The sequence below is a fragment of the Stigmatopora argus genome, chromosome 4 (genome assembly GCF_051989625.1).
Source record: "Stigmatopora argus isolate UIUO_Sarg chromosome 4, RoL_Sarg_1.0, whole genome shotgun sequence".
NCBI lineage: Eukaryota > Metazoa > Chordata > Actinopteri > Syngnathiformes > Syngnathidae > Stigmatopora > Stigmatopora argus.
In genome coordinates this window covers 14,341,004-14,355,053 of record NC_135390.1, presented here as the reverse complement: position 1 = coordinate 14,355,053, position 14,050 = coordinate 14,341,004, and the positions used below count along the sequence as shown (strand labels likewise).

The following is a 14,050-nucleotide window of genomic DNA, read 5'->3' as shown; positions in this document are numbered from 1 at the left end:
ATTAACATCTAAACAGATCGATCCATGGTTCGTCATCGCATAGGTGGTCGATATATGTCTAAATGATTGAAAAAGGAAGTCAATGTTTAACATGAGCATGCGATTTCTGTAACTCGAATCATGTCTAAATTGTGTGGCTTTGTCATGAGAACAAACTGTCCAAGGCAGTGCAGATAAATTAATTACATTTAATACCCTAACACTAACAGCATGAGAAGCTCTTGGAATTTTAAATAAGCATGTGTGTATTGTTTTGAGAGGAAAAAATATAATTAATATGCATACACCAGCTGTTTCTGCCTGCTTCAAACTGGAAGCAAAACACAAGATTCCCAAGGGACAATTGCAAGATGTGGCGCGAATTTACCTTAGCACTTGAGCCCAGTAACTTTCAATTCATTATGAGATTAGAAACTAAACGTGGTCCCTTATGCCAAAATAAACAGTTCTTGTGTTTTGACGTTTTGATAACTGGAAGTTGAAATAATTAACCACCTATATATTCAAGAGAATTCCATTATTTTGAATAATTCCATCTCACATGGACCGTGTTTAAGATTTGTAAACCCTTTTGAGTTGGTGGCTAAATCCAAAATAGGAAACTTACATCTTTTTTGCTGCTAGAGGACTTTTTGCCAAAACTCCAATTTTACAACAGTATTTCATGCATTTTCCTCGCCAGGCATTAACCAGGACCTTTTGGACGTCAGCAACATGACCCAGTGGAAGCCACTTTTGTATGGGGTTGCATTTCTTCACAGCACTGTGCAGGAAAGAAGAAAGTACGGCCCTCTGGGTTGGAACATTCCCTATGAGTTTAACCAGGCGGATTTCAATGCCACTGTTCAGTTTGTTCAGAACCACCTTGATGACATGGACGTCAAAAAGGTAGGAAATCTGCAACCATTGAGTTCAATACTTTGGACAACAAAAATGTACCCTGTCAGTCTGTGAGTTCCCTCAAATATCTGCCTAAGCCTGGAAAGTAAATCCATGGTCTAACTGCCTTTTGCAATAACTGTCATACATTAAAGGAGGTTAACAAAGAGGTCAAATGGGCAGGCAATTCAATTGAATAAGGTGCGGAACCGGAGCAAGGTAGAAGAAAAATTACTCATTGTAGTGTCCATTCGACTTTGGAAGGCAATGATTACTTAAAGAGCCTTTTAGGTTAGGTTGCAGTAGCAGAATCAGTTGGGGATCTTTATCTCAAGACATTCTCTTCCATGTGTGTGTAGCATTAAATCAGTTGGAAATTGCCCATGCAGCAAGACGCACGGGAGAAAGTAACCTTTGTCCCTGCAGCTCTTCAGTTCATCAACTCCCAACCCTAACTGCTCCAAAATGGATCAGGCATTGCCAAACCCCCTTTGACCTTTATAGATATATATCTAGCACTTTAGTTCTCAACATATTATTATTTTCTCCCTTGTATATGGGAAAAATTACAACTACGTCCTAATGCTCTGCACCATTCCTTCTGCTTTGGTTAGTAGCAGAAAAAAGCAAACTAAATTACAATTAGGCTTAGAAAATTATGAACTGAGACAATTAAGGCGACTGTCTTTTTCCGATGGCGAAAGGAAAGCATACATAGTTGTCTTTTTTTCCCTATTGTTACTGTTGCTCCATAGGGTGTGTCATGGAGTACACTGCGATATATGATTGGAGAAATTCAGTATGGCGGCCGTGTGACGGATGATTACGACAAGCGCCTTCTCAACACGTTTGCCAAAGTCTGGTTCAGTGAAGAAATGTTTGGACTTGGATTTAATTTCTTTAAAGGTTATAGCATCCCAAAATGTTCTAGTGTGGACCAGTATCTTACGTACATCCAGGTAAGTTTATTTCAATAAATGTATTTGGGTCATTACATTTTTGTTTCAAAACTTTACATTTACACAACAATGTTTGTGTAATGTATAATGTCACATTTGGATCTGGACTGATATGTGTCTAGATTAAGTGCAAATATATTCCTTTTCCCACAAAATAGCTCTGATTGAATCAGGGCACTGAACTGTTGTGGGCAGCTCCTGGGCTCGTTTCATTATGATAAATGTTTGTGCCTGCCAGGCTCTGAATTCAAGCTTATTGCACTGAGACGAAGGAAAGTCACACAACTATAATACTGAATATATACATGTTTTCTATCAGGATGAAAAAAAACATCCTGTGGATTGTTTTCCTTTAATTGAACAAAAAAACTGCCCCTTTTATGTGATTACACAAGCATTTGCCTATTTAACTTACAACAGACAAGCAGTGTTATAGGTCCCTCAAGGCAATAAAGTAACTATAAAGTACGTATATAGTAAGGCTTTTTTCTTTAAAAAAATCGACATAGTATAGCCAGTGGCAAAAATATTGGTTCAGAACTTGAGGTGGGAATCAGGAGTGAGTTCAATTCCACTCTTTGCAATTCACAAATTGTTTATTGAGGTGATGAAAATGATAAATATAACTTCCAATCACCTCATTTCAGAAGTCACTGTGGTCCAGTGGCAAGAACAATGGGTTGAAATTGAAGTTGGACACAAGTTCAAATCAGGAATGAGTTCAATTCCACTCTTGTCAATTCTCAAATTGTTTTTTGAGGTAATGAAAAGGATAGATATAACTTCCAATCACATCATTTCAGAAGTCACTGTGGTCCAGTGGCAAATACAATTGGTCAGAACTTCAGGTGGACTCAAGTTCAAATCAGGAATGAGTTCGTTTCCACTCTGCAATTCTCAAATTGTTTATTGAGGTAATGAAAAGGATAGATATAACTTCCAAACACATCATTTCAGAAGTCACTGTGGTCCAGTGGCAAAGACAATGGGTCAGAACTTCAGGTGGACTCAAGTTCAAATGAGGAATGAGTTTAAGTCATCTCTTTGCAATTCTCAAATTGTTTATTTAGGTAATAAAAAGGATAAATATAACTTCCAATAACTTCATTTCAGAAGTCACTGTGGTCCAGTTGCAAAGACAAACGGTCAGAACTTCTGGTGGACTCAAGTTCAAATCAGGAGTGAGTTCAATTCCATTCTGTGCTATTCTCAAATTGTTTATTGAGGTAGTGAAAAGGATAGATATAACTTCCAATCACATCATTTCAGAAGTCACTGTGGTCCAGTGGCAAAGACAATGGGTCAGAACTTCAGGTGGACTCAAGTTCAAATCAGGAATGAGTTCAAGTCCACTCTTTGCAATTCTCAAATTGTTTATTGAGGTAATGAAAAGGATAGATTTAACTTCCAAACACATCATTTCAGAAGTCACTGTGGTCCAGTGGCAAAGACAATGGGTGAGAACTTCAGGTGGACTCGAGTTCAATTCCACTCTGCAATTCTCAAATTGTTTATTGAGGTAATGAAAAGGATAGATTTAACTTCCAAACACATCATTTCAGAAGTCACTGTGGTCCAGTGGCAAAGACAATGGGTCAGAACTTCAGGTGGACTCAAGTTCAAATCAGGAATGAGTTCAATTCCTCTCTTTGCAATTCTCAAATTGTTTATTGAGGTAATGAAAAGGATAGATTTAACTTCCAAACACATCATTTCAGAAGTCACTGTGGTCCAGTGGCAAGAACAATGGGTTGAAATTGAAGTTGGACACAAGTTCAAATCAGGAATGAGTTCAATTCCACTCTTTGCAATTCTCAAATTGTTTATTGAGGTAATGAAAAGGATAGATTTAATTTCCAAACATGTCATTTCAGAAGTCACTGTGGTCCAGTGGCAAAGACAATGGGTCAGAACTTCAGGTGGACTCAAGTTCAACTCAGGAATGAGTTCAATTCTACTCTGCAATTCTCAAATTGTTTATTGAGGTAATGAAAAGGATAGATTTAACTTCCAAACACATCATTTCAGATGTCACTGTGGTACAGTGGCAAAGACAATGGGTCAGAACTTCAGGTGGACTCAAGTTCAAATCAGGAATGAGTTCAATTCCTTTCTTTGCAATTCTCAAATTGTTTATTTAGGTAATGAAAAGGATAAATATAACTTCCAATCACATCATTTCAGAAGTCACTGTGGTCCAGTGGCAAAGACAATGGGTCAGAACTTCAGGTGGACTCAAGTTCAAATCAGGAATGAGTTCAATTCCACTCTTGGCAATTCTCAAATTGTTTATTGAGGTAATGAAAAGGATAGATATAACTTCCAAACACATCATTTCAGAAGTCATTGTGGTCCAGTGGCAAAGACAATGGGTCAGAACTTCAGGTGGACTCAAGTTCAAATCAGGAATGAGTTCAATTCCACTCTTGGCAATTCTCAAATTGTTTATTGAGGTAATGAAAAGGATATATATAACTTCCAAACACATCATTTCAGAAGTCATTGTGGTCCAGTGGCAAAGACAATGGGTCAGAACTTCAGGTGGACTCAAGTTCAAATCAAGAATGAGTTCAATTCCACTCTTTGCAATTCTCAAATTGTTTATTGAGGTAATGAAAACGATAGATTTAACTTCCAAACACATCATTTCAGAAGTCACTGTGGTCCAGTGGCAAAGACAATTGGTCAGAACTTCAGGTGGACTCAAGTTCAACTCAGGAATGAGTTCAATTCCACTCTGCAATTCTCAAATTGTTTATTGAGGTAATGAAAAGGATAGATTTAACTTCCAAACACATCATTTCAGAAGTCACTGTGGTCCAGTGGCAAAGACAATGAGTCAGAACTTCAGGCGGACTCAAGTTCAAATCAGGAATGAGTTCATTCCTCTCTTTGCAATTCTCAAATTGTTTATTTAGGTAATGAAAAGGATAAATATAACTTCCAATCACATCATTTCAGAAGTCACTGTGGTCCAGTGGCAAAGACAATGGGTCAGAACTTCAGGTGGACTCAAGTTCAAATCAGGGATGAGTTCAATTCCACTCTTGGCAATTCTCAAATTGTTTATTGAGGTAATGAAAAGGATAGATATAACTTCCAAACACATTATTTCAGAAGTCATTGTGGTCCAGTGGCAAAGACAATGGGTCAGAACTTCAGGTGGACTCAAGTTCAAATCAAGAATGAGTTCAATTCCACTCTTTGCAATTCTCAAATTGTTTATTGAGGTAATGAAAAGGATAGATTTAACTTCCAAACACATCATTTCAGAAGTCACTGTGGTCCAGTGGCAAAGACAATGGGTCAGAACTTCAGGTGGACTCAAGTTCAAATCAGGAATGAGTTCAATTCCACTCTTTGCAATTCTCAAATTATTTATTGAGGTAATGAAAAGGATAGATATAACTTCCAAACACATCATTTCAGAAGTCACTGTGGTCCAGTGGCAAAGACAATGGGTCAGAACTTCAGGTGGACTCAAGTTCAAATCAGGAATGAGTTCAAGTCCACTCTTTACAATTCTCAAATTGTTTATTGAGGTAATGAAAAGGATAGATTTAACTTCCAAACACATCATTTCAGAAGTCACTGTGGTCCAGTGGCAAAGACAATGGGTCAGAACTTCAGGTGGACTCAAGTTCAAATCAGGAATGAGTTCAATTCCTCTCTTTGCAATTCTCAAATTGTTTATTTAGGTAATGAAAAGGATAAATATAACTTCCAATCACATCATTTCAGAAGTCACTGTGGTCCAGTGGCAAAGACAATGGGTCAGAACTTCAGGTGGACTCAAGTTCAAATCAGGAATGAGTTCAATTCCACTCTTGGCAATTCTCAAATTGTTTATTGAGGTAATGAAAAGGATAGATATAACTTCCAAACACATTATTTCAGAAGTCATTGTGGTCCAGTGGCAAAGACAATGGGTCAGGACTTCAGGTGGACTCAAGTTCAAATCAAGAATGAGTTCAATTCCACTCTTTGCAATTCTCAAATTGTTTATTGAGGTAATGAAAAGGATAGATTTAACTTCCAAACAGATCATTTCAGAAGTCACTGTGGTCCAGTGGCAAAGACAATGGGTCAGAACTTCAGGTGGACTCAAGTTCAAATCAGGAATGAGTTCAATTCCACTCTTTGCAATTCTCAAATTATTTATTGAGGTAATGAAAAGGATAGATATAACTTCCAAACACATCATTTCAGAAGTCACTGTGGTCCAGTGGCAAAGACAATGGGTCAGAACTTCAGGTGGACTCAAGTTCAAATCAGGAATGAGTTCAAGTCCACTCTTTGCAATTCTCAAATTGTTTATTGAGGTAATGAAAAGGATATATTTAATTTCCAAACACGTCATTTCAGAAGTCACTGTGGTCCAGTGGCAAAGACAATGGGTCAGAACTTCAGGTGGACTCAAGTTCAAATCAGGAATGAGTTCAAGTCCACTCTTTGCAATTCTCAAATTGTTTATTGAGGTAATGAAAAGGATAGATTTAACTTCCAAACACATCATTTCAGAAGTCACTGTGGTCCAGTGGCAAAGACAATGGGTCAGAACTTCAGGTGGACTCAAGTTCAAATCAGGAATGAGTTCAATTCCTCTCTTTGCAATTCTCAAATTGTTTATTTAGGTAATGAAAAGGATAAATATAACTTCCAATCACATCATTTCAGAAGTCACTGTGGTCCAGTGGCAAAGACAATGGGTCAGAACTTCAGGTGGACTCAAGTTCAAATCAGGAATGAGTTCAATTCCACTCTTGGCAATTCTCAAATTGTTTATTGAGGTAATGAAAAGGATAGATATAACTTCCAAACACATTATTTCAGAAGTCATTGTGGTCCAGTGGCAAAGACAATGGGTCAGGACTTCAGGTGGACTCAAGTTCAAATCAAGAATGAGTTCAATTCCACTCTTTGCAATTCTCAAATTGTTTATTGAGGTAATGAAAAGGATAGATTTAACTTCCAAACACATCATTTCGGAAGTCACTGTGGTCCAGTGGCAAAGACAATGGGTCAGAACTTCAGGTGGACTCAAGTTCAAATCAGGAATGAGTTCAATTCCACTCTTTGCAATTCTCAAATTATTTATTGAGGTAATGAAAAGGATAGATATAACTTCCAAACACATCATTTCAGAAGTCACTGTGGTCCAGTGGCAAAGACAATGGGTCAGAACTTCAGGTGGACTCAAGTTCAAATCAGGAATGAGTTCAATTCCACTCTTTGCAATTCTCAAATTGTTTATTGAGGTAATGAAAAGGATAGATTTAACTTCCAAACACATCATTTCAGAAGTCACTGTGGTCCAGTGGCAAAGACAATGGGTCAGAACTTCAGGTGGACTCAAGTTCAAATCAGGAATGAGTTCAATTCCTCTCTTTGCAATTCTCAAATTGTTTATTTAGGTAATGAAAAGGATAAATATAACTTCCAATCATGTATAGGCGGGCCGCCTCGTGGTGTAGTGGGTTAGTCACCTGCCTGCGACGTGGGTGTCGAGGGTTCACGTCCCGGTGTCGCCAGTCAACGACTGTATGGTGTCGGCAGTCGGCCGCAGGCCGACTGTCGAACACCACCAGGAACCCCCCCCTCCCAACTGTCTTCCGGTCAGCCGAAGGCTGACCGGAAATATTGTTTTGCTGAAAAAAAATGACTAAGTCTTTATTTGAATGAAAAAAGGATTACCCATTTACTGAACTACTAGTGTAGTGATTAGTCAAACGAGAGCGGGATTCGAACCCCATCTCCCACATGGCAGTCAAATCCACTAACTTGAGGTCTGTCTGACCCATTGTCTTTGCCACTGGACCACAGTGACTTCTGAAATGAAATGATTGGAAGTTATATTTATCATTTTCATCACCTCAATAAACAATTTGAGATTTGCAAAGAGTGGACTTGAACTCACTCCAGATTTGAACTTGTTTCCAACTTCATTCTTCAAACCATTGTTCTTGCCACTGGACCACAGTGTCTTCTGAAATGATGTGATTGGAAGTTATATTTATCCTTTTCATTACCTCAATAAACAATTTGAGATTTGCAAAGAGTTGACTTGAACTTACTCCAGATTTGAACTTGTGTCCAACTTCAATTTCAAACCATTTTTCTTGCCACTGGACCACAGTGTCTACTGAAATGATGTGATTGGAAGTTATATTTATCCTTTTCATCCTCAATAAACAATTTGAGATTTGCAAAGAGTGGACTTGAACTCACTCCAGATTTGAACTTGTGTCCAACTTCAATTTCAACCCATTGTTCTTGCCACTGGACCACAGTGTCTACTGAAATGATGTGATTGGAAGTTATATTTATCCTTTTCATTACCTCAATAAACAATTTGAGAATTGCAAAGAGTGGAATCAAACTCACTTCTGATTTGAACTTGAGTCCACCTGAAGTTCTGACCCATTGTCTTTGCCAATGCACGACAGTAAAGTTGGAAGTTAAATCTATCCTTTTCATTACCTCAATAAACAATTTGAGAATTGCAACGAGTGGAATTGAACTCACTCCTGATTCCCGCTTCGTGTTCTGACCCAATGATTTTGCCAGTGGACCACAGCAACAACTAGAAGGTAAAGAATCAGAAGTCAGATTTATTCTCCGACTCTCCTAGCCTTACTTGCTATGTAAATTTTTAAAGAAAAAAAGCCTTACTATACTATGTGTTTTTTTTAAGAAAAGAAGCCTTACTATACAATATCGTTTTTTTTTTTTTAAAAAGGCTTCCGCTACTATGTCGTTTTTCAAGAAAAAAAGCCATGCTATACTATGTCGTTTTTTAGGAAAAAAAGCCTATGTTGTTTTTTAAAGGAAAAAAGCCATACTATACTATGTCGTTTTTTAGGGGGGAAAGCCATACTATACTATGTCGTTTTTTAGGGAAAAAGCCTTCCTCTACTCTGTCGTTTTTTAAGAAAAAAAGCCTTACTATACTATGTCGTTTTTTATGAAAAAAAGCCATACTATACTATGTCGTTTTTTAAAGGAAAAAAGCCATACTATACTATGTCGTTTTTTAGGGGGGAAAGCCATACTATACTATGTCGTTTTTTTAGGGAAAAAGCCTTCCTCTACTATGTCGTTTTGCAAGAAAAAAAGCCATGCTATACTATGTCGTTTTTTTAGGGGAAAAAAGCCTTACTATACTATGTTGTTTTTTAAGAAAAAAAGCCTTACTATACATGGTCTTTTTTAAACAAAAAAGCCTTACTATACATGGTCATTTTTTAAGAAAAAAAGCCTTACTATACATGGTCTTTTTTGTAAATAAAAAGCCTTACTATACTATGTCGTTTTTAAAGACAAAAAAGCCTTACTATACTGTGTCGTTTTTAAAGAAAATAAGCCTTACTATACTATGTCGTCTTTAAAGAAAAAAGCCTATACTATGTTGTTTTTTAAGAAAAATGCCTTACTATACTATGTTGTTTTTTACGAAAAAAAGCCTTACAATACTATGTCGTTTTTTTTAAGAAAAAAGCCTTACAATACTATGTCATTTTTTAAGAAAAAAAGCCTTACTATACTATGTCGTCTTTTAAGAAAAACGCTTTACTGTACATGGTCGTTTTTTTAAAATAAAAAAGCCTTACTATACATGGTCATTTTTTAATAAAAACCCTTAATATACATGGTCATTTTTAAAGAAAAAAGCCTGACTATATATACATAGTAGTTATTTTTTAAACAAATAAAAGCTTTACTTTACATAGACCACTTTTTTTTAAAGAAAAAGCTTTACGATGTCCAGCCATTCAAGTCATTTTGCATGCCAGCTTTACGTTTGTACCAAATCTCGGGGTATTCTTTGCTCAGTTATGAAGCACGTCTAATAAGATGAATAAATATTTGACATTATCGTCGACAAGGAAAAAGAGTGTCGCCAAACTTTCGTCAAAACATATACATAGACAAAAGGTAATTGTGTCGAGCACCCAAGGGTTACTCTTGTTCACCTTCCTCCCAGAGAGACAAGAACTACTACTCATTTGTGACCTTATTTCAAAGCACAGGAAAAATAGGTTAAGATTTTGGACTAATTTCGATTATTTAAAAACCCATGTTAAATTATGCCATGTTCTGCTTGACACAATGTAACTGGACTTGACCTCAATCTTCTCAAATGCAAGAATTAGAAATGACTTTGAGCTGAAACAACCATTGCGTGAAAGGCTTCAGGGTTTTTCATTCTTCACATTCATTTGGCCGGGATTTGTCCTCAGTCTCCCGTGGAGGCTTGTTGATTTGACTTTTTTCTCAAAGGATATATTTCCTGCCTCAAGCGCATACTGTAAAACAAATAAGGAGATTGCAAAAACTGCCACTATTGCACATCCATTGCAACATGCAAACACATCAGCAAAGTGTCGCAGAGGTATAGGTTGTCATAAGACTTAACACTCATGTATCAGTAATCACTCACACAATGAAAGAAATAAATTTTTCTCTCATTTTGGAAGAAATCAAGGGAACTGGGCCAAAGTGAATTGGAACATATTGCTGGCATCATCATGATAAGTCTGTCAATGCCGGATTAATTTTTATACATCATCATATTATATCTGTAAAAGGAATGTAAGGGAAGATTATCTAAGTTAAATTGTTGCAATAGGCTGATCTTTCAAGAAAAGAGGAAAATCCTTTCTACTAATCGTCTTATAATTTGTATCTCATATATCGTAAGCTTTTGTATGTTACCCTATACAAACTGTGTCCAATACTGTAAATCGTGCCTAAAATCATTTTTCCTCCCTCAGGGTCTCCCAGCTTATGACACACCAGAGGTGTTTGGTCTGCACCCAAATGCAGACATCACCTTTCAAAGTAAATTGGCAAAAGACGTGTTAGACACAATTCTCAGTATTCAGCCTAAAGATAGCTCATCAGGAGGAGGGGAGACCAGAGAGGCTGTGGTGTCCAGGCTGGCTGACGACATGCTGGAGAAACTGCCCGCAGACTATGTACCTTTTGAAGTAAGCGCACATGTGCCTGTGTCTAAGTGTTTGAGCGAGCACACACACACTGGTGTGTTCTCAGTAAATGTTGCCGGGTGCATCTGTAAGGCCTTAAGGCAGTGTTTCAGTGGAGCAAAACATCATGTGTAATACTCTTCACCTTTCACTGGTAATGCGCTAAGTTTCAGGGTGGGTAAAACAAACAGAAAGGCAGAGGGTGCATCGGTGTGTGTTTAAGACAGGAATAGAGAAAACAGGGATTAATAAAGAACGGGGGATAGTGAATGAAGGCAGCAGGCTATTGCTGTTTTATCACGAATGTAGTGTAGTTAGTCAGTGAGTTATAGTCGGTAGAAGACATGCACTCTTTGCTGCAGCCTTCAACCTGTATAGCTCATTTGACATTTTTTTTTTAAATGTAGCGGCTCAGTTCTAGTGTTCACAGTTTGCCACTAGTAATGAGCATGCACATCGAGTCCTACAAAAATATCATATTAGTATCACTCAGTTCGTCCAGCTTTACTTTTTTAGACATGAATAGGACCAATCTGAGTTATTTTTGTCGAAGCACACCACACACTACAACTTAGTAAAAGCTCTAAAATGCTTGATTGTGTGTACAAGTTGAAATAAATCCAATTGTTACACATATTATGAACTTACCAGGTCAAAGAACACCTTCAGAAGATGGGTCCTTTACAACCAATGAACATCTTCCTGCGTCAGGAGATAGACCGCATGCAGCGAATCATAGTTCTGGTCCGGAACACCCTGACTGATCTCAATTTGGCGATTGATGGTACCATCATCATGAGCGAGAACCTGCGAGATGCCTTGGACTGCATGTATGATGCACGCATACCTGAACGATGGAGGAAGGTCAGCTCAAAAACAATTAATGGCATGCATCCCATGAAGTGACTTGTGCCTAAGGATTAGAAATGTCAAACGAATATACAATAACACATATTTTTACCATAATTCATGTTGATCTGTTCGAGATTTAGTAATACCTTTTTACCTTGTCCTTGGCTGTGCAGTGATTCACATTTCATTTTTTTAATGTCTATCATTTGTCTCGGAAATGCAATGACAAATGTTTACATTATAATTTATGTTATTATTTTTCGAAGGAATCGTGGGCCTCCAGCACTCTAGGATTCTGGTTTACCGAGTTACTTGAACGTAACCGGCAGTTTCAGACTTGGATTTTCGAGGGGCGACCAAACTGCTTCTGGATGACTGGCTTCTTCAACCCACAGGGCTTTCTGACAGCTATGAGACAGGTACACACAGTGTTGGACTACCTGTGCACCACTGAGGGGAGTATTAGATGGTATACCGAGTGAAAGGTTACCATATGGTCATATATGCAAACAGTTAAGGGTGTTGGAAATGCTTTAAGAAACTGGCAAAAATGAGGATGACACAAATTGTGTTGCTTTTCATCCTTGAAGGTGCTATATACTGTATATACAGTAAGTTTTTGACTAATTACTACTATACATGTAGCGAATATGCTCCTATAATTTATTTTATATAGCAGAGACTACATGTTTATTGGAAAACCTATAAGATGGCCATTCTAGTGGCCACAAAAACTTATATAATATCGGTTTATGGATTGGGTTGAAATCCAAGCCCAAAGCATATATGTACTTTTTAATATTAGCATTTTAAATCTCTCTAGGTCACTCATGAAAGATTTTCATATCTGAATAATGTCTGAAATGATTCAATTATTACATTCCTTCTATTCCATTTGCTTTCTAAGCTTTGCCTTTTCTCTTTTTCATATTGCATCCAATTGATTTTCTTCTTGTTGGCGCAATATCTAGCAAACAATTTGGTTGATGGAGTGGAGTTCTTTCCTCGACAGTATTTTCATTCAACATTTATGCTAGCCCTTTTATCAATGATTCTCTATAGTTGAAAGGCATCATTTTTCAACTTTGTTGTTCATTCTGCTCATATGATAATGCGTCTTGCTATGTCCACCCAGGAGATAACTCGGGCCAATAAAGGCTGGGCATTGGATCGCATGGTACTTTGCAATGAAGTGACCAAGTGGATGAAGGACGACATCATGCAACCCCCTGGTGAGGGGGTGTATGTTTATGGCCTCTATCTGGAGGGTGCTGGCTGGGATCGCCGCAACTGCAAACTCATTGATTCCAAACCTAAAGTCCTCTTTGAGATGATGCCTGTAATTCGGATGTACGCAGAGAATAATGGTAAGATTGTTAATAAATGTTATTAGGCATAGTGAATTAAACCTTTTCCTCATTTAAGGTGTTTGGGAGTAGACAGTTGCCAGCCTTTTCGCAATTTTGCTTACGCACAGGCTGAGTGACAGTGCAATTTAGACCTAGTATTGATTGATAGGACTTTTTTAAGTTTTAAAAACTAAGCAAAAAAAAAAATACACCACAAATTTAAATCGAATCTCTGTAATCAATAAATTAGTATCTTTATTAAGTTTAGTTTTCCATATTGGGTCTAATTTTCAGTGACCCTAACCCATCGTTCATTCATAAAGAAAACTAAAATGTTGTAGACCGCTGTGACAACTATTTGAATGAAATCAAAAGATGCACACAGCAAAACATTTTGGGCTCTATAATAAGAATTTAAAATTTTGATCATTTTAGCTAATTTAGAGATTTATTCATCAAATGTCTATATTGCCTAGCTACCTTTTCGAACAGCTTTGAGCTTATCTTTTCTTTTGCACACATTGTGAAGGGACCAAGGACAGCCGCCTTTATTCCTGTCCAATCTACAAAAAAACAGTTAGGACGGACATGAACTACATCGCAGCAGTCGACCTGAAGACCTTACTTACTCCAGAACACTGGATCCTGCGGGGTGTGGCACTCCTGTGTGATGTCAAATGATCACTAGTTGACAGATTCAATATGTAGCAGAAAGGCGTCCCGGTGGACAAGGGGTTAGTGCGCCGGCCTCACAGTTCTAACATCAAGGGTTCAGTCCTGGACCTTCCTGTGTGGAGTTTGCATGTACTCCCTGGGCTTGTGTGGGTTATTTCTGGGTACTCCCATTTCCTCCCACTCTAAACTGCCCCTAGGTATGATTGTGACCATAAATGGTTGTCTGTCTCCTTGTGCCTTGAAATAGGCTGGCCCCCAATTCACGGCGTCACTCGTCTACAGCACCCCCCACACCCCACAACCCTTGTGAGGATATTATGTCTTAATGGAGTTAAGCCATTTTTTGTTT

The 14,050-nt window shown here is 37.8% G+C and overlaps 1 protein-coding gene across 4 annotated transcripts in view; it reads left to right on the top strand.

Annotated features, from left to right (window-relative positions):
- Window positions 1-13,991, top strand: part of dnah5 (dynein, axonemal, heavy chain 5) — a 57,374-nt gene extending 43,383 nt beyond the window's left edge. For all 4 annotated transcript variants that reach the window (XM_077599344.1, XM_077599346.1, XM_077599345.1 and 1 more), the window contains 7 exons: window positions 683-888; window positions 1,635-1,838; window positions 10,613-10,828; window positions 11,477-11,689; window positions 11,944-12,096; window positions 12,813-13,044; window positions 13,556-13,991. In XM_077599344.1, coding sequence (XP_077455470.1) covers window positions 683-888; window positions 1,635-1,838; window positions 10,613-10,828; window positions 11,477-11,689; window positions 11,944-12,096; window positions 12,813-13,044; window positions 13,556-13,707 — 1,376 coding nt within the window. In that variant the 3' untranslated portion in view covers window positions 13,708-13,991. The remainder of the gene's footprint in view (window positions 1-682; window positions 889-1,634; window positions 1,839-10,612; window positions 10,829-11,476; window positions 11,690-11,943; window positions 12,097-12,812; window positions 13,045-13,555) is intronic.
- The last annotated feature ends 59 nt before the right edge of the window (window positions 13,992-14,050 follow it).